This window comes from Marmota flaviventris, chromosome 2, assembly GCF_047511675.1.
Source record: "Marmota flaviventris isolate mMarFla1 chromosome 2, mMarFla1.hap1, whole genome shotgun sequence".
NCBI classification, from domain to species: Eukaryota; Metazoa; Chordata; class Mammalia; order Rodentia; family Sciuridae; genus Marmota; species Marmota flaviventris.
In genome coordinates, this window is record NC_092499.1 from 186,141,139 (window position 1) to 186,166,312 (window position 25,174).

At 38.3% G+C, this 25,174-nt stretch overlaps 1 protein-coding gene and 1 non-coding gene across 6 annotated transcripts in view; one reads left to right on the forward strand and one right to left on the reverse strand.

Moving 5' to 3' along the window:
* The window catches only part of Chd6 (chromodomain helicase DNA binding protein 6), a 211,559-nt gene that overhangs the window by 45,095 nt on the left and 141,290 nt on the right, over positions 1-25,174 (reverse strand). For all 5 annotated transcript variants that reach the window (XM_071608931.1, XM_071608932.1, XM_071608934.1 and 2 more), the window contains 5 exons: positions 18,886-19,081; positions 5,354-5,518; positions 3,860-4,039; positions 2,751-2,861; positions 869-1,071 (listed from right to left, as the gene is read on the reverse strand). In XM_071608931.1, coding sequence (XP_071465032.1) covers positions 869-1,071; positions 2,751-2,861; positions 3,860-4,039; positions 5,354-5,518; positions 18,886-19,081 — 855 coding nt within the window. The remainder of the gene's footprint in view (positions 1-868; positions 1,072-2,750; positions 2,862-3,859; positions 4,040-5,353; positions 5,519-18,885; positions 19,082-25,174) is intronic.
* Positions 23,118-23,216, forward strand: LOC114100619 (small nucleolar RNA U13). The gene has a single exon (XR_003584112.1). It is a non-coding gene; the product is annotated as a small nucleolar RNA U13 (small nucleolar RNA).

Sequence of the window (25,174 nt, forward strand, 5' to 3'; positions counted from 1 at the left end):
TTCGGGTCTATTAATCACCTGGAGGGCTTTGTCCTGCAAGGCCTTTGAGGACTGCATGACCGCAGCACACTAAATGTCACTAAGGTGACATGGGCATCGAAAAAGGAGAGCTTCATATGTCCACTAGATCACAATATCAGGAGCAGAGAATAAGTTTGAAATTGAAACTGAGTCCAGCTGCAGTATTCAAAAGCAATAGTGAGCTGTCTGCAGCGCACACCTGTAATCCCAATGGCTTAGGAGGGTAAGGTAGGAGAACTGAGAGTTCAAAGCCAGCCTCTGTAAAAGTGAGGCATTAAATAACTCAATGAGACCCTGTCTCTAAATAAAATAGAAAATAGGGCTGGGGATATGGCTCAGTAGTCTGTGCCCCTGGTACTTTCCACAAAAACAGCAATGGTGAGGTCACAGAAACTGAACCTTCTACTTCTACCAAAATCAGAGCCCTAAACCAATCATGTCTTGAATGTAACATGTTACATATCCTTGGGGGAAAAAAAGCAGGAAATCAGAAGATACAAAATTAGTATCAGAGATTTGTTGTGACAAGCTTGAGAAAACCATGGCACTTCTACATTGTGGCTGCAGAGCACACAGTGACTCCCTGTGCTTTCTGCTACCCACAGGACAGGAACTCTTCCTTTCCCTCTCTTCCCCACCACCTGCAGAGTGGCTTCTTGACTGTGACACTGGAAAACACTTGAGGGGGATTCTGAGCAGAAAGCTCAACTCTTCTTGCTCCAGTAGACCCCAATCAGCCCCGTAACAAGAGGGGACTGGAGAGAAATGCTGGACAAATCCCAGGGACTGAAACATAGAAGGGAAAAAAGCATCAGCAGTACCACCAGCAAGCAGAGCCAATACCCACCCGAAGATAAGCAGGTTCTTCTCTACTCGGAAGCATTCAGCTCGGAGGTAGCGCCTGGCTTTGTCATTGAGGCGCCTGGATCGAGTGGGCCTTTCATCTGAATCGCTGTCTAACTCTGAAAACTCCATGAGCTCATCTTCTTCAAATGAGTTGTAGTGTTTTGTCTGCTTTCTCACACGAGGTCGGTCAATCACTAAGCTTTCCTGAAAATGGAGAGGACTGTTGGGGAGATGGGCTCTCTTCTCTGCTCCCACCACAATGCTCAAACATACCCTGCTATCCTGCTGCCTCAGGGCACACGTGAGAACGATCCCCCCATCCTGACTCATCTTCTAGCAAGAAAGGGTCTTCACAGTACACCTGCCATTCCTGTGACCACAGGCCAAGCAGAGGCGATTCTCTGGGACTTGTTCAAGTTGGCCTGTTCCCTGGGGCCCCCAGTGCTGTCAGCTACCATCTGCTGTTTCTGCCATCATTTTAATAGGGGTATGGGCAAGTGGCCTCCCAGTGCCATAGTGGCAGTCTGCTCTTGCCAACGAAGACTGGAGTGGTGTCTGTTCCGCCCAGCATGCAAAGTGCAGCCTGTGCTCTAGAGACAGGACAGTTCAGAGAATTCCATCTGCTCAGCAACTTTCTGAAGACAAACACATCCTGTTGCTTCATTATCTGCCTCCTCTTGTACTTCTATTGACCTTTGTCCTTTGCCAAAAGACAAAATCCTTAGCTCAGGAATCTCACTCATTCTGGTGGCTCCTTTGGCCATTTAATTTCATCTTTTTTGTTCCTTATCCCTCTTCCCCCTGGACCTCTTTCCAAGGTTGTAGCCCAGAGGGCCAGTTTCCAAGCCCTGCTCCAGCACCCTTGCATCCCACCTTGAAAGACTCTCTGTGCTTTCTGCTGCCCACAGGGCAGGAGCTCTGCCTTTCCCTCTCTTCCCCTCTGCCTGCAGAGTGGCTTCTGGATTGTGACACTGGAAAACACTTGATCAGGTTATTAAAGAGGAATAAAATTTTTCTTCTTAAACGAGGAAAAACATTTCTATTTGGAGAAAACATGTTGGATTATGTAATTTTTGGTGGTCCTACAGAAAAACAGTTATTGTTGGGTATCAGTCATTGGTTTAGTGAGATATGAGCAGGGATTGTTCCCTGGGTTTGTGAGTCCATGGGACTTCAACAGTCATCTGAGAAAAGACAGGTGGAAATAATGTATAATCATCCTGAAGTAAGGTGACAGGGTCAGAGATGGAGGAAGGGAAACTAATATGTTATGGGGACCTCACAGTTGGCCAGGCACTGTACCAGTTATGTTCACAAATGTGACCTTGCATCCCACAGTGTAGGCTTTACCACCTCCTTTTTTCACTTGTTGTGGTGAGGGCAAGTTCCTTACCCAAAGGCACATACTGGTTCCGTTCCAAAGCCCATTCTCTTTTCTATGCTTAGATATAGAAAAATTCAAGACACTGAAAAAAAAAAATGGAGATAAAGCCCAAAAACTTTTCTCTGTCATGCTGTTTTTCCTCTTCTTTTTATTTGTCAGAGGTGAGTTGCCTTCACAGGAAGTATTAAAATAGAGGTAAAACAGTCATGTGCCAAGGATGGGATGCTGGCATGAGAACAAGGCTGAATTTGACCTGTTTGGCCAGTTCCTGTTCTGTGTGTCTTTGTCTAACTTCCCAGACGCTCAGCAGATTGTACGTACCATTAGGTCATTTAATATTTACCAAGTGCTGTCTGTGCCAGGCATGTTTCAAGTGTGTGACAAACAGCATCTCATTTAAGAACCAAGACTCAAAAGTAAATAATGATTTGGGCTGTGTAGGAATTTATTGTCATAAGATAGTAGTGAAATATTCAGTGGAATAAAAAAAAAAATGTACCTTTTCATTCTTTGCTTCAGTGTCTAGTTCAGCTATTTTAGCCCATTTCTGCCAAAAGTTAGGATCATCTAAGGAAATATCTGTTCTGTTTCCTGAAGCCACAAAGCTAGCCTGTGAAGGAGACAAGAGTCAGTAAACTGTGCTTGAACACACTACGAACTAATAAAAATTATATTATTTTAAATGCACCAGAAATTTAAATGTATTACTTATCTACATCAAACCCAACTCCTAATATTGCTTCTAAAATGAATGTGAAAATATCAAGGATGTTCTTTCTTTTTCTTTTATTTCAAAGACTGTATGAGGAAGCTACAATTTTAAACTGGAAGGTCATTTTTTTGAAGCTTAGACTTGGAAGCAGGAGGACAAATCCTGGAAGACAGTAGCAATGTGCTCCTTGGTGTCTAGTTCCCTATACACAGGTTAATTCTTTAAGCGTTTTCTAGCTTTAACTCTTCTTTCTGTTCAACAGTTACCATGTATCTGCTTTAGAAGAGGCACTGGGCTAAAGAATGAGGTATAGAGATGAGCAATAGATTACCCAAATTCCCTACTGAACACAAAACTTTCTACAGAAAAAGTCCTACATGAGTCATCAAACAGGAGACCAAACCAAACTGAGAGTGATCTGTAAAGTTTTAAACCTAGTGACCTGAATTACACAGGAAGGTGGTCTGAGACTAGAAGCTGGGAAACTGAAGTAAAATCACTTTCCCATGAAATGAACAAAACATTTGCAGAATGGATTGTTCATTGGTGGTCCACTCTTTGACAACGACTGAGTGATCTACAAGGAAATAAAGATGACTAAAGGTCTCTGAGCAATCCTTGTAAAGAGAGAATAAAGTGCAGACTAGTGTATACCTGTCTATTATTGGCTCTCAAAGGCTCAGAGTGTCTTCCTTCTGTGCACAGTCCCTGCCTCAATATTTAGATTTCCTGTATATACCTACATTTTTAGAAAGTAACACAAACTAGATGTGTAGTCAAGAAAATTCAAGGGTCTGTATATGGAGAAAGAGAAGACTTGCTAATGAGGGGTGAAGAATAAACAATTTTCTTTCTCCCCCACCCCCAATGACGACTGTGGTGAGAAGGTCCCATACCTTGGCAAAAGTAGACCCTTTCCCCTCAGACTGGATGGTGATGGTGTGGGTTCTCCTCTGAAGAATCTGGTCTATATCTTCTTCACAAAATTTGGAGCCTTCATCCTCCTCGTCCATTAAAGCTCCATAAGCACCTTTCCGGAGCAAGTCCTCCACCTCCATTTTTGAGAGTTGCTGTACCTGAACAGGTCACCAAAGGCTACTCACAAAGTGGCAAATGCACAGGAGAAATAGCCTCACACCTGGCCTTTGTGATTCAGAGTATGGTTCCTCCACTAATTGCACAGTCATAAGAACAAAGAACAGGGGCAGCAAACTTCAGAAAATGAAAACCCAGATAAAGGTACTTTGGATTTTCTCTGGGGAGAGCAGGCAGACCTCTGGAATAAAATCCAGTGGATGATCCAAGGGCCCTAACATTCTTCAGGACGTTGGTTATTATCAAACGTCACAAGCCATTAAAACTATGCGCCACTGAAGAGGATATACTTGACATATTTTTAAAATATTTTAGTTTGAGCCTGTATCTTTAAAAACCTCCAGATGTACCAAACAAGCTGGAGAATATGATTTATTCATTATTAAATAAATACATCAGTATTTAAAATGATGTCATTTCTTAAAAAAAAAAAAAAGGATCCCATGCCAAGTGTGATCTTCTTAACTCTTGTTGAAAACAGGAAATGGGGTTCAAAACACCCTTTCCTGGTTCTAATTAAGAATCTGGTTCTCTTTACATTAATCACAAGAGGGAATTCTGTGACTCCCAAGATGGGTAACTTGAAGTATTACACTTAGCAACATATGTATAGCTAAGAGGATATAGAACATCTGGAGTATAAACAACTCATTTAGAAGGCTTTAATTCCCAATCTTTGATGCCCTAAGCCTAGTGATTAAGGAGATATTCTGCTTTGTTTGCTTGCATTTGAAAACAATTTAAAAATCTTAGCTGCAATCTTTATCCCCTCCATTAAGGGAGAAAAAAAAAAAAAAGATTTTAACTGCCATATTTCAAGCTGTTAATTTATTTAGTCATTATTCACTGATTATCATGTATTGAACATCTTTACTATGCCACTGATGCACTGTTAGGGGCCTCAGATAACACTCTTCCCATTATATCATCAAGAAGTTCAAAGTCTGGGGTATGAGATAAAACATGGTAATGAATACATATTTACACAGTAAAGAACATTAAGCTTCACTAGCTTCTAATGGGCATGACTAAAAAACTCTTTACTGAAACATTTTTGTATGCTGGGCAACTCTACCACGTAATTGTTCCTATAGATTTCCCTTAAACATTCAGAAAATGCAGAGACCTGACTCTAAATTATCCTCTACTGTAGGATATTTCCTAACAGTGATATGTGGGCTGGCTCAGTATAGTAAAATGAACCTGGAAACAGCTGTCAGGAGGAAAAACCCAGAGAGGCTAGGGCTGCATGACCAGTGCTCCTTAACATTCCAGAGTAGGTCCATCATACTCACTCCATTGGTGCTGCCCTTTCTGTTGATGTCCTGAAGTACAGCCTTGTCCAGGCCCAGCTTTAGGCTGGCCTTATCAAACATTTCCCGCTCATAGGAGTTCCGAGTGATGAGGCGATACACCTTGACAGCTTTGCTCTGGCCTATGCGGTGACATCGGGCCTGAGCCTGGGAAGGAGAAGGGTCATACATATCACATTACCACGTGTGTAAGAACTGCAGCAGCCTAGGAATAGGAAGTGCTTATGTCCCATTTGAAAACAATTTAAAAATCTTAGCTGCAATCTTTATCTCACAGTTATGTGTCATGGGTTTGGTTTCAGAACTGAATTCACCCAAATGTCAGCTGCCACCTTTGGGGTCACTCATTTCTTCACCTATTGCTTACTGACTACTAGTGGCAGGCATAAAGCAGTGGGGGAGGCCTTGGTGTCCCACCCTTCTCAGCTTGTGGAGATGGCCCTCACTCCAAGGATGCTGTCCTGCTCTCTGGGAGATGCCTCAGAGCTGGTAGCACCAATTCTCTATTTTTAAATTTTTTAATAAAAAACTTCAAATATAAATGAAAATAGAAGAAAGTTTAATAACTTCTTATGGTCAATCCTGTTTCATCTACCATATTTCTATCTTCCAAGATTGTTAAGAGGCAAGTCATTGGCATTATTGTGTTTCATTCTTACATATTTCAATAAATATCTCTAAAGACTCTTGTAAAACAGCTTATATTACCATTGTTACACTTAAAAAAAATTAATATCAACCATCAAGCCAGTGTTCCAACTTCCTGCTTATTTGGATGAGAAACCAAATAAGAAACACACCTTCTAATCAGTTGATATTTCCAGTCTTTCTATCTTAGATACACTCAGCCTTCAATCACTCTTTTCAATGTAATTTTCTATTGAACAGAACAGGTATCTGTCCTATGTTTTCCCATGCCTGACATCTTGCCAACTGCATTCCTGCTCTGCCCCCCTCTATGTCCTCTAAGCTGGGAAGTATACCTTGAGACATGATCAAGCTAAGATCTGTTTGGCAAGATATTTCAGATGGGATTTCGATTTCCATCAAGAGGTCCTTGTTATCTGCTAGTCTGTTTTTGAATTGAAGATCACTGCCTACATCCATTACTTTATTAGGAGTTACAATTCCCCTTATCAATTTTGTATGAATAGCAGGACCAGACCAGATGTCTTGGAACAGCTTATTCTTCCTCTCTCTGGCAGTCTTCAGGCAAAGTGGCTAAGGAACAGCCAAGCCATAGGCCAGAAGACAAAAATGGTACTTAGAGACAACAATCTGAATATACACTGCTACAGGTTTGGTGACTGTTTTGAGGCCTATTCAGCAGGCAAATAAAGGAAGTGCTTGTGTGTGTGTGTAGTGAATATAGCCTTGTGCATATGTAAGAAATATATTATGAAGTCATACTGATATTCTTGGTTAGAAAAACTTCATCGAGGGCTGGGGATGCAGCTCAGTAATAGAACACTTGCCTAGCATGTGTGAGGCCCTGGGTATGATCTCTAGTACTGCAAAGACAACAATATGAAAAAAAAAAATTAATCGCCCTTATACTGGTATTTCTTTTCCATCATAATGAAAAGCTCAGCCACACCAGTGTCATTACTCATTTCATTTCTCCCTTTCTACTTACCTATCTACTACAGTATCAGGAAAACAATACCATCACAACCCACCAAAAACATAATTTCTGAAAATAATGTAAGGTTTTTGTCTCCTCAGCCACTTAGGGCTATGTACTCTACTGAGTCTGTAAAAGTCAAATCAAAATGTTTTCAACACACACTTGGGGAGAAAACACACACACACACACACACACACACACACATTAATGGTAGGGTTAGTTAGTGGTCCTGAGACTACTCTAGGGTAATCTAGGATTCAGCAAATAAGAAAACAATCTGGGGTAACAGTAATAAAGGTTTTCACTGCTGAAAAAAGAAGTTGCAATTATGGAAAGAGAGAAAACTAGAATAAGGGATGGGGTGTAGAATAAGGTAGAACACTAGCCTAGCATATGTGAGATACTGGGTTTGATCCTTAGCACCACAAAAAAAGTAAATAATAACAACAACAACTACAACAAAAAACTACAACAAACTCTATGGCATTAGAATGAATGGGAGGAATCAAGTATTAACTCACAGTAAGGGGTGTGTGTGTGTGTGCGCGCGCGCGCGCACATACACATGTACATATACGCACACAGATACAGAAATAGATATGAATATAGACATATGTTTATGTAAAACATATACATTTACATAATATACAGATGAATGCATGTTGCATATATGCATTTATATTGTTTATGTTTGTGTGTGTGTGTGTGTGTGTATCCTAGCAATATCTAATGACTGAGAATGTTTAGAAGCAATGTCATCCCAATAGCAATGAACATATTTAACTTCCAGATCTTATTTTTTTAAATATCTTTATTTTATTCATTCACTTTTTTATGTGGTGCTGAGGATCGAACCCAGGGTCTCACAGGTGCTAGGTGAGGGTGAGCACTCTACTACTGAGCCACAACCCTAGCCCGCAAATCTTTTTTTTTTTTTTTTAAAGAGAGAGTGAGAGTGAGAGAGAGGGAGAGAGAGAATTTTAATATTTTTATTTTTTAGTATTTGGCGGACACAACATCTTTGTTTTATGTGGTGCTGAGGATCGAACCCGGGCTGCATGCATGCCAGGCGAGCGCGCTACCGCTTGAGCCACATCCCCAGCCCCCAGCCAGCAGATCTTATTTTTAAAATATCATTCTTAAAGATAGGAACAACTCTATAACATAACTCTAGTACAAAGCCAAGGTACACTGGAGAAAATCTACAGGTAAGAGTGGGGTAGAAAAACTTTAAGATAAGCCTCAAACACATCACTGTGCCTGAATGTAAGGAAGTACTCAAGTATGATAAACGTCTATCAAAATAACACCTGAAAATTCCCACTGGCTGAGTCTTGGACTATATGAACATCAAAATAAAGACAGTAATGGATTATAACCCACTGAATAAAGAAAAACCCTTGAGTTCACACTGACATAAATAAATGGGAGAAAAAGGAAAAAAATATTTCCTTATATGTCAAATAATGAATGCATTAACAAATGACGGAAAACTGTGACTTTGTAACTATCATAGTGATAATTGATTCAGGCAGAGATAATCAATGGAAGATAAAGCCAGTAGGTGAAACTTTAATGAGAAACAGGTATAGTCTTAATGTACATCCCTAAAATTACTTCTAAATTTCAAAGAGAAAAATAGCAACTTTGTAGTGGAGAAATCTAAGGAAACAAAGTCAATATCCATAAGACAAATGAACCCTATATTCTTCCTGATATGATATATTGAGAAGAATGTATCAATTTGGTGGTGGTACCAAACTTGAATTCAATCTTGAGGAAATAGAGACAACCCAAATTAGGGACAAAATAACCCACTATCACTCTATAAAAACTTAAAGGTCATGAAAGAAAAAAGAAAGATCAAGGGATTGATCCAGCTTAAAAGACACTGAAGGGTACAACCAGAGAAATGAAAAGTTGTACTGCAACTGTGTACAGCAAATCAAAAAGCAATCTGCTGTCACATATATCTAGTTAGAATAAATAAATTAATTAAAATAAAAAAAAGACACTAAAGGGATGACAACTAAAGGTAATAATGGGTGATCCTGGCTGGCTCCTGGTCTGGAAGAATGATAGCTATAAAAGAAATACAATGAAATGATAAATTTGAATATGAACTATGGATTAGAGAATAGTATTCTTATTTCCTGATTCTGAGAACTGAACTGTGATTATACAAGAGAAGGGCCCTTGCACCTTGAAAACATGCACTATGTAGCAGATATAAAGATTCAATGCCTCTTACTCTCAAACAGTTTAGGGAGAGAATATGGTGTGTGCTACATAAATGCTCAGAGACAGAGGGAGAAAGGGCAATGAAGACACACACAACCAGAGGAGTGAAAGAGTGTGTTCTGGTTTGAATATGAGTATCCCCAAAAGCTCCTGTAACAATGCAGCAATGTTCAGAGGTAAAACAATCATGAGCTGTAATCTAATCAGTAGATTCATCCATTTGATAGAATAATAATTTGGAAGAACTGGGTAGTAACTGTAGGTAGGTGGGGTGTAACTGGAGGAAATGGGTCACGGGGGCTTGCCTTTGGGGATTCTCATTCCCCTGATTTCTCCTTCTCTCTTAGATTTCTGCTTCCTGGTTGCCATGGACTGAGCAGCTTTCCATCAGCACTCCATTCTGCCATGATGTTCCGCCTCACCTCCAGCCCAGAACAATGGGAGTCCATTGTCAATGGACGGAACCTCTGAAACTGTGAGCCAAGATAAACTTTCCTCCTCCCCAAGCTGTTCTTGGTTCTTATCAAGTATTTTGGTCATGGCAATGAAAAGCTTTAACACAGAGGGTTAAAATACTACTGTAATTTGGGACAAAAAGCAAACCCAGCTGATTAATCTGGATAAAAGTATATCAGAGTTACAATGGGCATGGTGGTGCATGCCTAAAATCCCAGCAACTCATAAGGGTAAAGCAGGAGTGCTGCAAGTTTGAGGCCAGCCTGAGCAGTTGAATAAACTGTCTCTATATAAAAAATAAAAAAGCTGGGAAAGTAGTTCAGTAGAAAAGTGCTCCTGAGTTCAATCCCCAGTACTGCCAAAAGAAAAAAAAACAGAGCACCAGTGGCAAAACAATTACATAAAACCAAAAATGTACAAAAATATTATGTATATGGCATAATTCCAAATATCATGGTGTTTGGCTAATGGTAATTTCTATTTCCATCATTCCTTTTGCATTTATTAATGGGAATTCTACTGAAAAGACAGTTATCTTTTGTCTCTCATTTATACACATCAGTATTATTTTATTTGTTATGCTGTATTACAGTTTTGGATCATAGTTTTATATGATGGAGTCTTGCTCCCCAGATGGTGGTGCTTTTAGTAGGTGGGGCCCAGTTGGAGGAATAGGTTTTGGGGGATGTGCCTGTGTAGGGTACATTGGGACCTTAGCCTCTGCCTTTCCCTTTTTGTTTCCCAGTCTCCATGAGCTGAGCAGGTTTGTTTCACCATATTCTCTGTCATTATGTTTGGCCTTACCACAGGCCCTGAGCAATGGGGTGAAGCAACCATGGACCCAAACCTCTGAAACTATGAGTAAAGATAAGTCTTTAATACTTTTAAATTGTTTACCTCAGGTACCTTATCACAGTGATGGTAAGTTGCCTAAGACATGCTGTCTACTTGGTATACAGACGCAACTGTTTCATTTTGCTTTAATTTTTTTTTTTTTCCAGTACTGGGGATTGAACCCAGTATCACTCCACCACTGAGCTATATCGTAGTCCTTTTTATCCTGACACAGGGTCTCGCTAAATTGTGCAGGCTGATTTTAAACTAGCAATCCTCCTGCCTTAGCCTCCCAAGTCTCTGGGATTACTGGTGTGTGCTATATTACCTGGCTTGCTTTTGAATTTTAGGAATTCACTTTCCAAGTGAGGCAAGGTGGTGCATGCCTGTAATCCTATTAACTCAGGAGGCTAAGGCAGGAGAACAGCAACTTCAAGGACAGCCTCAGCAACTTAGCAATACCCTGCCTCAAAATAAAAATATAAACAAATGGGCTGGGAACATAGCTCAATGGGAAATGGCCCTGAGTTTAATCCCCAGAATAAAAAAAAAAAAAAGACTTTCCTGTCTTAATTAGCCATAATGAAGGGAGTAGGGAAGAAATAACTAAGCAACTTAAGAAGATGATGTTTTGATTATTTGTGGTACTAACAACCAAACAACCTACTACATTTAAAAAAAATATTTATATTTTAGTTTTCGATGGACACAACATCTTTTATTTTATTTTCATGTGGTGCTGAGGATCGAACCTAGTGCCCCGCGCATGCCAGGCGAGCGCACTACCGCTTAAGTCACATCCCCAGCCCCCAAACAACCTTCTATTGATTGATATTATACTCTGGAAAATTTATTTTCCAGGAAATATTAACAATTCTAAGACTACTTAATAGTACTCTCTGGATACACTAGGATTAAGAGAATAAATACACTGTGTTAAGATAATAAGATTCTGGCTTCTCTCTGACAGAGAAAAGTTACAGGAGAAGACTATAATGAACCCTGATGATGAGAATCAGAAATCTCACTATGGATGGTTAACTTCAGTATGAGTGAGGAGGTTCACTACGTGTGCTTGTGTTGGTACGCATACATCTACTTCCTAGCTCCTTTTATGCAAAAGATCCAAAAGGAGTAACTCCAGTACAGGTACCTCATAGCCAGGATCTTGATTTCTAAATGCCATTCTCAGATAAAAAGAATGATGAATCCTTGAAGAAATGGTCAGTTCCAAAGCTATGTCAGGAAAAATGCAACATGAACCTGAATATCTTATGTGTTGAAAAGAAAGTGCTCAAAAATCGTAGCATGTCCAACAGACAAAGAAGTCCAAATGAAGGGATACCAAAAGCTAAATCTAAACATCTTGAAAACAAAAATCAGTAATCAGAGTAATGGTTTATAAAATAAAATAGCTGGGGGTGGTGGGGCACAGTGGCATAGCTGCTGTACTAGAGACTCAGGAGGCTGAGGCAGGAGGATCCCAAGTTCCAGAGCAGCTCCCTAAGCAACTTGGTAAGACCTTGTCTCCAAAGAAAAAAAGAAAAAGGGTTGGGAATATAGTTCAATGGTAAAGTGCCCGTGGGTTCAATCCCCAGTACAAAAAAAGCAAGCAAGCAAGCAAGCAAGCTGGGTGTGGTTCTGTGTGCCTATAGTTCGATTACTGGGGAGGCTGAGGCAGGAGGATCACTTTGGCCTGTCTGGGCAACGTAGTGAGACCCCATCACAAAACAAAACAAAACAAAACAGACAATAACAAAGCAAATAATACTGATGTAAATAAATCAGAGACAAAAGAGAACTGTCTTTACAGTAAAATAAATGCAGAAGGGATAATGGAAATAGAAAATGACCATGGGCCAAACACCACTGATGGGCACTAACATTAATGGGGAAAAGTATAATGATAAACAGGATATTTACAGAATCTCAAAATACATATTCACAAATACTTAACTAAAAGTAGTTATACTACAGTAGAGAAACCTGGAAGACACCACCATCACCAAGTGATCAAGTGCTAGGATAATAAGATTGACATCATGTACCCTGACGGAATGTATTGAGAAGGACATACCATGACTTCTATGATATTTTTGCCCCAAATGTATAAGGTCATATCTAATCATGAGAAAACATCAGGAAAATACAAATTAAGGGACTTTGTACAAAACAGCTTGTCAGTACCCTTTCAAAGTGTCAAATGACAAAAGGTAAGGAAAGACTAAGGAGCCTTCACAGATTGAAAGAGGCTGATGAGTCATGACTTCTAAAAGGAATGTGAGATCCTGGACTGGATCCCAGGCTAAGAAAAAGATCACTTGTGGGAAACTGAAGGAATACAAATAGGGTCTTAGATTAACATTTTATCAATGTAAATTTCCTGGTTCCACTCATAAACAAATTCAGTAAAGTAGCAGGATATAAAATTAACTAAATCAGTTGTGTTCCTATACAACAATGATGAATCAACTGAAAGAGAAATTAGAAAAACTATCCCATTCATAATAGCCTAAAACCAAAAACAAGAAAATGGTCTACAATGAAAACTACAAAACACTAAAGAAAGAAACTGAAGATCTTAGAAGATAGAAAGACCTCCCACGCTCCTGGATAGGCAGAATTAATATTGTCAAAACAGCCATACTACCAAAAGCGCTATACAAATTCAATACAATTCCTATTCCAATAATGTTTTCATAGAAATAGAAAAAGCAGTCATGAAATTCATTTGGAAAAAACAATAGCCAAAACAGCCAAAGCAATCCTTAGTGAGAAAAGTGAAGCAGGAGGCATCAGAATACCAGACCTCAAATTATACTACACAGCTACAGTAACAAAAACAGCATGGTATTAGAACTAAAACAGACATGAAGACCAATGGAATCTAACAGAAAACACAGAGACAAATGCACATAAATACAGTTATCTCATCCTAGACAAAGGTGCCATAAACATACATTGTTCAACAAATGGTGCTGAGAAAACTGGAAATCCATTTGCAGCAGAATTAAATTAAATTCAAAGTGGATCAAAAACCTAGACATTAGACCAGAGACCCTGTGCCTACTAGAAGAAAAAGTAGGCCCAAATCTCCAAAATGTCAGCTTAGAAACCAATTCCTCAACAAGACTTCTGAAGCATAAGAAGTAAAATCAAGAATCAATAAATGGGGGCTGGGGTTGTGGCTCAGTGGTAGAGCGCCCATCTAGCACATTTCGATCCTCAGCACCACATAAAAATAAATTTAAAAAAGGCATCATGTCCAACTACAACTAAAAAAAAAAAAATCAATAAATGGGATGGCATCAAACTAAAAAGCTTCTTCACAGCAAAGGAAACAACCAAGAATATGAACAGAGAGCCTACAGAATGGGAGAAAATCTTTAATATCTGCATCTCAAAGCATTAATCTCCAGGATATACAAATAACTCAAAAAACTTATTAAACTAAAAAAACAAATAACCAATCAACAAATGAGCAAAGGAACTGAACAGATACTTCACAGAAGAAATACGAATGGTCTACAAATATATGAAAAAAATGTTCAACATCAAATCTCTAGTGATTAGAGAAATGCAAATTAGAACTACACTGAAATTTCATCTCACTCCAGTCACAATGGAAATTATCAAGAATACAAGTAATAAATGCTGGCGAGAATATGGGGGAAAAGGTACACTCAAACGTTGTTGGTGGGACTGCAAATTGGTGTAACCACTATGGAAAGCAGCATGGAGATTCCTCAGAAAACTTGGAATGCAACCACCATTTGACCCTCCATTCCTTGGTATAATCTCAAAGAACTCTAGTACAGGTGCTTCATGGGAGGTTTTTCCATCTACTAAGATCTTCTTCAGTTTCTTTCTTCAGTGTTCTGTAGTTTTCATTGTAGAGGTCTTTCACCTCTTTTTCTAGATTGATTTCCAAGCATTTTGTTGTTTTTTTGTTTTAGGCTACTGTGAATGGGATAGTTTTTCTAATTTCTCCTTCAGTTAATTCATCATTGTTGTATAGGAACACAACAGCCACATCAATATATATAGCAGATTAATTCACAATAACTAAGCTATGAAACCAACCTAGGTGCCCTTAAACAGATGAATGGATAAAGAAAATGTGGTATACATACACAATGGAATATTACTCAGCCATAAAGAAGAATGAAATTATGGCATTTGCTTATAAATGGATGGAACTGGAGACTAAGTGAAATAAAGCTCATCCCACAAAACAAAGGTCAAATGTTCTTTCTCATATGCAGATGCTCACAAACAAGAGAGGAGGAGGAGGGAAGAACAGAAGTTCACTGGATTAGACAAAGGGAAATGAAGGGAAGGGACGGGGGATGGGAATAGGAAAGAGTAGAATGAATTGGACAAAACTTTCCAATGTTCACATATGTATTCACAACCACTGAAACTCCATATCATGTATACAACAACAAGAATGAAATCCTAATTAGAATAAGTTATACTTCATGTATGTATAATATGTCAAAATATACTCTACTGTCACGTGTATCTAAAAAGAACAAATTAACAAAAATTTCCTGGTTCCAATAATTACACTATAGTTGTATAAAATGCTGACATTAAAAGAAGCTGAGCTATTGAAAAGAAAGGTATACTGGAACTCTACATTATTTTGCAACTTGTAAAAAAGTTAAAAATATTTTGCATTATAATAATGTAAAATATTTAAAATGGCTACAAAGTCAAATACACAAAAAGGCATGGTTAGAAAACTGGTTTCTACCTCTGTCACTTCTGTGTGGTTCTTGGTTCTCTCTATATGTAACCACTTAAAAAAATTCAAGTTTTATCTCTTGTGGGGGAGAGGCAGAGACGGGCAGACACAAATGCAGCCTCTGTAGATAAATGCTAGCACACTACAGAGTTTCTCCACATTATTTTTTTTTTTCATTCAACTATATATTCTGAGATGATTCCATAGCACAGAGATATTCCTCATTCTTCATTCAATGCTAATATACTATAGTTTACTCAGTCTATTACTACCAGACAACTACGCTGACTAGTATTTGGCTGTTATAATCAGTTGCCAAAACTTCTTCAGTTGCAGATGGACACAATATCTTTATTTATTAATTTATTTTATGTGGTGCTAGGGATCAAACCCAGTGCCTCACATGTGCTAGGCAAGCACTCTACCACTGAGCCACAACCTCAACCCTCTTACAGTATCTTTAGAAAGTAGCAAATTTCTATTACTGAGAGAAGATTTGAAGGATAACTGGCAAATAAAGTGATCACTGTAAATAATATGGTTTATAGGACCTATAAGGTAGTAACAATATGTGGCCATTAAGTATTAACACTGATTCTTTTTCTTCTCGCTCACACAGGTTTGAGGGTAAACTGCAAGATGCTGGGTTGAGGTTATGGCTCAGTGGTAGAGCCCTTGCCTAGCACGTGCAAGGTCCTGGATTAGATCCTCAGCACCACATAAAAATAAATAAATAAAATAAAAAAGGTATTGTGTCCAATTAAAACTAAAAACATGATCCAACCGAAGAAATGTTTTTGAGCAAAGGTCTCATGGAGGAACATACTCATAAAAATGAATGCTCCATGAGAGCAGGAACTTTTGGTCTAGCTTGCTGGTGTGTCTCCAGGACTTTAAATAATGCCTGGCACATCCTGCTATTTAAAAGATGTTCACTGAATAAATAATTACATAATGGAGCACTTGTGCATAGACCTGCAAGTTCTTAACTTTCTTGTAGCAATCAAAAAGTAAACTCCACAGTGATGTGGTTGTATCATTGTAGTATGCTGATTTTAGCTCTACTGCGTAATTATTGAGAAGTGGGATAGCTGAGTCTTATCATGGTTCCATTCCCAAGAATCTCCATACTGCTTTCCAGAATGTTTATACTAATTTGTAGTCCCACAAAAAAATGTATGAATGAAAATTTGTATTTTCTATCATCTGAATTGAGACCTGTGCTAAAATTCCACTACGATAGAAGTAAGATCCTGAAACAGTGGGCTTCTCTTTTCTGTTGTCTTGATGTTTACATCAGGTGGTATGACCCTAGCTCATTCCCAGACAAATATCTTGTAATTAAATCCACTTTCCAAGGCAACATTCTTAAAGAACTATAGATGATTGAAAGTTCTCATTTATTAAAAAAATTAGAGTGTGTGCATATGTATAAATGTTGTGTGTGCACTAAACATGACCTACCTAGGAAGAATAGTAGAAAAGGAAAAGGTAGTTTTCTGTTAAAGAGTGAGGATCTCATTCACAAGAAAAATAATTCTCTCTGAATTATAAAACCTTAAATATAATAACCAAGAAAACAGAAACTAGTGAATCAATAACACAGAAGCCAGTTGAAAAGACCAAGAATCAAAAAATTCTAACTCTAATTCTGATCTGGGCTGCCTTTATCATTGACTTACTCAGTCATTCATTAAGCTTTAGCTATGCTCTGGGGTACAAGCTAACACCCTGGATCATCTGCAGTGCTGGTCTTTGTTTCTTAATTAAAATTGAGCATTAGGGGAAGTTCAGAAACTGACTTAGCACAATTACAAAACCCCACACTATCCAATTTCAATTTGCTATCCCTTAATTCATCTCTTGCTTTTTCTGTTTCTTGGCATAACATCTATTCAACTAGTAATGTTTACACTTCACCTAAGAGAAGCATGGCAATTCTAAAATCTTTTGCCTTTGGCCTTATGCCACCAATTTCCTGCTTTAATGTCCCTTCAGGCATATCCAGCTAACATGGCTTCAAATTCATACATCATTATCCTAGTACTATGCCTCACAGTAAGATAAGCATCACAAAAGATCACAAAGCTTTATAGCTGTCAGGGACTTGTACAATAATTTGTTTGGGAGTTAGTGAACATCAGTAAAATGCCTGACAGTAAATATTCAGGTTTTGTGAGCTATGAGGTCTCTGTTGCAGGTATTCAACTCTATCATTATAACATGAAACTGACCACAGATAATACACAGAGGAATGGTTGTGGTTGTATTCTAATAAAGCCATTTAAAAAAAAATAGGTAGTAGGCAAAAAGGTGAAACATTTTCACCCCCTAATCTATATCACTATTATATTTAGGTTCTTGGTAGTGAACTGATCAAATATTAGCTTTTGCTTATTATTTTAGTGTTGAGTATATGACACTTTAAAAATTGGTTAGTCATTAAATCTACTAACTCATCTTTGATCCAAACATCCCTTTACCAGAAGAATGAACCGATTGTGAGCTATTCATAACCACTGATTTTCTTTGAAGATGATTGTTGAACATAGTGCCATACAATTTGCTTTATGATTTACCATGATATTTTCCCTGGGTTTTAGCTAGCTGTCACCAATAATTTAAACGTTCAATAATTTAAAACACCATTTTTCAATTAGTAGACTGATTTCTTCAAACAATTACTATTGGGAACTTACTAAATGACAAAGGCAAAGCAGAATGACTCTGTGGATGTGAGTGATGTCTTCCCTGTATCCCATCCTTTGCAGTATCTCCCAGAGTGCCTCCTGAATCAATGTGAAGCAGCCCCTAAACTTCTTTTGCTAATTCATCTAGTCTATGAAAAAGGCTTTGAGCTACCTGATTTCCCACCCCCCCCCCCAATTCTAGTGTTAGCAAACACCCCAAGATATAATATCTATTTAGGATGATGTTCATCATTAACAATACAATATGATAAAAATCTATATTCTACATAGTCTTCTTGACAAATTAGAATCATTTTGGTTCGACTCACTGCCCAATCTGGTTAGAATGCATTGTTTAGTTCAAAATAGGATTGACGAAGAACTCTAAACAGACTCTGCCATTTTCTTGTTGTTTCTTTATGCTTACTTTTCAAAAAGTATTCTTACTTTTCTTGTCAAGCTGCATATCATTTAGTTTGGTTAAAAACAGAAAATAGAATCTGCAAAGCCACTTAACTGGGCTATGCTACAATACATGGAGAGAGAGGGTGTCTGTCACACCTGCCACACCATGGAACTTTCCCACCTCTTTGGGTTAACTTGTTTACTATACATGACCATCTCATAAACAAATTGAGAGAAAATGTGAGGTATCTTTATGTCAGAAAATAATAATAGCATCTCTATTCTATATTTGGAGGCTACCATAAAACATTTGATTAAAACAAAAGGACAGAACCATTCTGATTAGCAGTAAGGGTCAACATTTACTTTTCATTCGGTTTCATGCCCTGACCAAGGTCCTGGCCTATACCTCAGCTTGAAGCAAGGCAGATAATCTATAGCTGACCCAGACTCTCTCATGATATTCTGATTCAGGGCAGCTAAGGTAAAGAACATTCATCCTAATGGTTACCTGCAAGTCATTTTGTGGGTTCCAGTCAGAATCAAATATGATGCAGGTATCAGCAGCTGTGAGATTGATCCCCAGGCCTCCTGCTCTGGTGCACAGAAGAAAGACAAAGCGGTCTGAGTCTGGCTTACAGAACCGGTCGATGGCTGCCTGGCGCAGGTTTCCCCGTACTCGCCCATCAATTCGCTCATAGGTGTATCTGAAGGGACCCAAACGAATGAAAGCCCAGGCGTTAATCATGACTTCAATGGAGAACAGCAAACAATGCAGGAAGCTGCTGCCTGACAGCCTTAAGTCTTACTTCTAAATTTGGATCAAATGACAGTGGTCTAGAAAGAATCCCACCTCCTATATATGAAGCAGGGCAGACACTTAGAACTGCATTGTAAGATGCACCCCTCCAACCTCAGTAAAAAAAGTCTGAAACAAAGCAAAAAATCAGCCACAAACTAAGGAGGTCTAGAAGAATTATAAATACAAAATATTGATCCCCAACACTGTTTCCCAATAAGTTGCCCATGCAACTTATTCTCAATTTCCCAGTTTATATTGTAGTAAAGTTAATCAAAATATCAGAAAAAAACAAACAAGAGCCTCAACTGTCAACTTTCAACACTGCTCCTAATAAGGAACCAGAGTTCATATAAGATGCTTAGGACAACTAAAAATGCAACTCTACTGCCAGGCCATCCTTTCATGTATGAGCTGGTCAATTCTAGCCTATCAGATTCTCAAAGCTTTAGAAACACCAGCAAAGCCTCCAAATTTACGGCTAAAAAATCAAGGTTTTCTAGGTAATATACTGCCAGGCAAGTAGGGATAAATAATAGGAAAGATTTCTAAGGTGTATTGGGGTTAGGGAGACTGGAGAATGTTTAGTGGAAAATAAAGTGAGGGAGTAAAGCTGAAGAGCAGGAAAAAGGCATTTACCTGTCTGGATAGTAAAGGAATGAGGTAGATAGCATGGTGGGGTTAAGGGTAAGGAGGTAGAGAATAGGAAATGAAACTGTTATGGGGATAGATTGCTACTGTCCTTCCAGAGAGAGAACACAAAAGGAACATTAATGGTGAAGATTAAAATTAACACAGATCTAAGATATAGCAGCAATCTTATTCTTCTTAAAATTATTTTCTTGGCTAGGTGCAGTGGCACACACCTGTAATCCCAGCAGCTCAGGAGGCGGAGGCAGGAGGATCTCAAGTGCAAAGCCAGCCTCAGCAAGCTAGTGAGGCCCGAAGCAACTCAGTGAGATCCTGTCTCTAAATAAAATATAAAAAGAGCTGGGAATGTGGCTCAGTGATCAAGCGCCCCTGGGTTCAATCCAAATAAATAAATAAATAAATAAATATTTTTCCTATTTACTCTACTTCAATAAATGAATTAAAAAGGGGGTTTACTCAGGATCCAATTTTGATCTATAAATAAAAACTCACTGGTCAAGTAGAACTAATAAGAACCTTGTGATAAAAGGACCAAGTCATCCTAAATCCAATAACAGCCAAGCCCAGAAATTTTGACAAAAATCTAATTTACAGCCCAGAATTTGGGAAATCAGATCTCTAGAATTAAGTGAAATGACTAGTAAGAGGAAAAGGATAGACATTTTAGGAGTAGATGTCTGTGTGGGGATGGCTTTAGAAAATTTTATCTGGCAAAATAACCCTGACATCCCTGAAGAAAAGAAAAAGCCACAAAAAGAAACCGGCCAAAGAAGTACACATAAAAACCTGACCATGGCAACCCTACTGAGTCACCTCTTGTTCTGTGTGAGTTCTCTTTTCCTCTCACTAAAATCTTACTTTTTTATGTGCAAAATAAAACAAAAGACAAAAATGAAACCCAAAAAACAAAAACCAAACCTGACCAACTCAGACACTAATGACGGAAACATGCAAAGTAAAGAAACAAGTCTGAAAATATTGCCTGAATTCTAAATGCCATAATGCAGCCATCTGTGGAAATATGACTATGGTTGTTTTTGTTTATTTCTTCTTTTTTAAATTAACATATATTCAAGAGCAATATTCCAAGGGACCTATAGTAGCAAATGAAATGGGTGGTTCTGAAAGAAATGGCATGAAGGCAAACCAAAAAGATTTTGTGTCATAAGATGAAAGCCAAGGGCTAGATGTCTGCATTCTACAGATGTCATTTGTAGTAACCACAATAATAGCAGTAGCAGGTTCTTTAGTGTCTGCTCTGCCAGACACCAGCACATGCTTGATATGTACTATCACATTTAATCTCGCCATAATCCTAAGAAGTAGTTTCTATTATCACTTCCATTTTATACTTAAGGAAACTTAAAAAAAAAACAAAATGAAACAAATATATCCCGCAGTCACTTTGCTGGCAACTGAGTCGAAGCCAGATGCATCTGATTGATGGCTTTCATATGGTACATTTCACTGCAGTAGGTCAGAAATGTTTTCTAAAAACTTACAAGGGAAATTAGGGACAAATAGCAGACACTATAAAGTTTGGAAACTTGTCTCTAACAGAAGGTGGAGGCATAAACTATACTTTGGTATCAAAATGACTTTGATAAATCAATGATCTGAGGATCTGTAACAGTTTACCCACAGAAATTTGGCCATGTAATTATACAGCAGAAGCAGCATAGGATTTGAGACAGAAGACAGGGTTGAGATTTAATTAAATGACAGCCACCGCCCCAGCCCCTACACAAGTGAATGATTGACGCTGCAGGAACAGAGGGAGGATCAGTGTTCCTGACAAGACGCTCTGGTCATCAGGGAGCTGCAGCTAGTGAACTCATGAATCACAGTGAGGCTGGGAAATGGCAGAGCCTTTGGGGAAAGAGAAATTAATAAACAGTGATGATGTAGTTCAGTCATCACCATAGGAAAAAAATTCCCATACAATTAGAGAAGTGTTTTGCCAGCTATGATGTAACAAGAGTTTAAAAAAAATGAAACTTGTACAGGATGACTGGAACAATATTTTCTCATTTCTATCAGTTTTGTTTTGAGGGAGTGCTCTTGAACACAAAACTAAAAATGGAACTATGTGAGTTCTTTTAAATCTCTCCTTACTTCTAAGTCAGGTCCTTTAACTGTGCCCTCATTTCTGTATTAGAGTCTGGCATGAAATTAAATGGGAACAAAACCAAACTGACAGCTGGAGATGCAAAGAGCCTCAAAAACAAAGAAGACTTTGAGGGCTGATAAGTCTAAAAGAAAAATCAGATAAAATAAAATTTTCCACACCAAATTTCAGCATAGCAATTAAACCTCTGCAACCACTATATTTGGAATGAAATCCTTAGGAGTCAAAGTGGCTCATTGATTCAGAGTCACTATCAAATCTCCACAAGAAGCAGGTGGCACTCTGGAAAAACCTGTGTGCCTGACCAGGGGTGGGGGTTGGGAGAGGAGAGTGACACATTTTTGGCACAAGAAATGTTGACCTCAGAAGGACTAAGGGGAAATGAACAATTCTTTTGTTTCTTAGCAGTAACCAGGAGGGGGGGGGGAGGGAGAGGGGGAGGGAGAGAGGGAGGGAGGGAGGGAGGGAGAGAGAAGCAGGGAAGAGGAGGGGATAGGGGAGAGGAGGGGAGGAGAAAGGACAGGATAGGTGGGGCAGAGGAGAAGGGGTAGAGGGAGAATCACATTCACCACAAATACATAATATGCTTAGGACCAAATTCAGAAAGAAATACTCAGAATTGGTAACACAACACTAGAAGCTATGGTATTTTGTTTACCACTATGTAACACCAACAAATGTTCTGTTCCAGTCCAAGAACATACTTTATTTATTTTTACTTTTCTTTTTGGTACTGGGGACTGAACTCAGGGGTACTTGACTACTGAGCCAAATCCCCAGCCCTATTTTGTATTTTATTTAGAGACAGGGTCTCGCTGAGTTGTTTAGCACCTCACTTTTGATGAGATGCTAAGTTCAAAGCACCTGAACTCATGGTCCTCCTGCTTTAGCCTCTGGAGCTGCTGGGATTACAGGCATGTGCCACTGTGCCTGGCTATATGTTCTTCAATTTTACAGAGATGTCAATCCTATCCTGCTTAATAAAAGCTAATAAAAATCCCATCATAAGCCTCTAGAGATAAGTAAATGTGTATATATATATACATACACATTTTTTTAGAGTTGGGGTGGAAACAATCAGATACAGGTTTAAAGAATAATTCTGAAGTTCATCTGGAATAATATGGAAGCAAAATGATAAAAGTATTTATCAAGAACAGAAAAGATCCTTCGGTTCATGAGCGTGATGACTGGGTATTCATACTATTTGAGATGTGCCTCCCTCTAAACAATGTTAAGACGTCAGCACATTACCATGAAGACAAAAAAAAAAAAAAAAAAAAAAAAAAAAGAACAGAAAGGCTAGACATATGCCCAACATATATATGATGTCTTAGTATATTTCATGAATAGCATTTTATATGAATGGGGGGAAATGATGAACTATTTGAGTTAACCAAAAAATTAGAAAATCAGACATATACAGAAAAAAAATTTCCATTAATGTTATTTACCAAAATAAAGAAAAAAAGACTAAAATGAAAAAAGAAAATCAAAGAAAGCATCATGAATCAACATGTACATTTAATTTGTCGATCTAGTTTAGTAAAAAGTAAATAAAAGGCATAACACTCTCCCCCAAATAATCTACAAACAGAACAGAAATGGTAACATTCTGGAAGCTGGAAAGCATGCAAAGTGGTATCTGATTAGAAGAAAGCAGAATCCCAGATAAGACCTAGCCTAACTTAAAGCTGTATAATGTCCAAAGGTATGAGACATTGGTAGCACTGGGTATACCTAAAAGTGAGGATGCACAGAGTCTAACAACAGGGGAATTAGTGAAATATGTGTTGCAGTAACAATTAGCCTATAAATCAGCTACTCCAGCCTTAAAGAAGGTAAAATATAAGATCTTCATCCTCTCTTTTCTAGAAGATAATAACCATGGTTCAAGGTGTATATACCCTACTATAAAGAGGGAAGGGAGACAGAGGTTGAGACCTCTTTCTCTTTCTCATCCCTCCACCATGATCATAGCAGAGTAATGAAGTTTCCACCTTTCAGGCAGGAGAGAGGAAGTGAAACAAGAGCCCCAAATACTGACATTGGAGGGTCACCATTGAAACGGTACAGTAAAATGAGCAGTGCTCACATTTGGAGAAGCTCATAGTCAATAAGACTCATTCACCTATCCAGAGCTTCAAATGTTGGCCTGAAGACACCAGACATCAAGAAAAGTCCATGACCTAAAATACTGAGGCTCTGCTTCCAATACGAAGGGGCAATGTTCTAACACCACACAAAGCCTGCACAAAATATAAACAAAACAAAACTGTGTAACCAACCTAGGTGCCCATAAAGGGATGAATGGATAAAGAAAAAGCGGCACATATACACAATGGAGTTTTATTCAGCCACAAAGACAAATGAAATTATGCTATTTGCAGGAAAATGGATGGAACTTGAGAATATTATGTTAGGTAAGCCAAACTCAGAAAGTCAAGGGTTGTATGTTTTCTCTTGTATGTGGAATTTAGAGATGAAAAAGGAAAAGAAAGGTATAATTATGCTCAACAAATAAATGCAAGTAATTAATGAAAATAGGAAATGCAAGCAGAAAACCAAAACACTAGTAAACAAAGAATCAAACAGAGTGGCTGGGGTTGGGGCTAAGTGGTAGCGCACTTGCCTGGCATGTTTGAGGCTCTGGGTTCGATTCCTCAGCACCACACACAAATACATAAATAAAATAAAGGTCTATCAACAACTAAAAAAATATTTAAAAAGAATCAAACAGAAATCTTTTAAAAAAATATTTTTATTAGTTATTGATGGACCTTTATTTATTTATTTGCTTATGCGTGGTGCTGAGAATAGAACCCAGTGCCTCACACATGCTAGGCAAGTGCTCTACCACTAAGCCACAACCCCAGTCCCTCAAACAGAAACTTAGAACTAAAAAACAAACCAAAACAAACCCTCTAAAATTACTTGAAGACAGGTAAGTCACAACAAAAGACAGATATAAAAGATTAAAAATATAAAAAGGAGAAGAAAGAAAAAAGAACAGAACCTATGGACCTTTGTATAATATCTAAAGGTCAAATAGACAAGTAATTTGGAGTCTCATGAAGAAACAAGAGAATGAGGCAAAAAGAAATAACAACCAAAAGCACCCCGAACTTAAAGAAAGACATTAATTTAACATAACCAGGAAGCTTAGTGAACTCTGAACAGTATGCATTCCGGATATCACAAACGGCTGAAAATCAAATATTA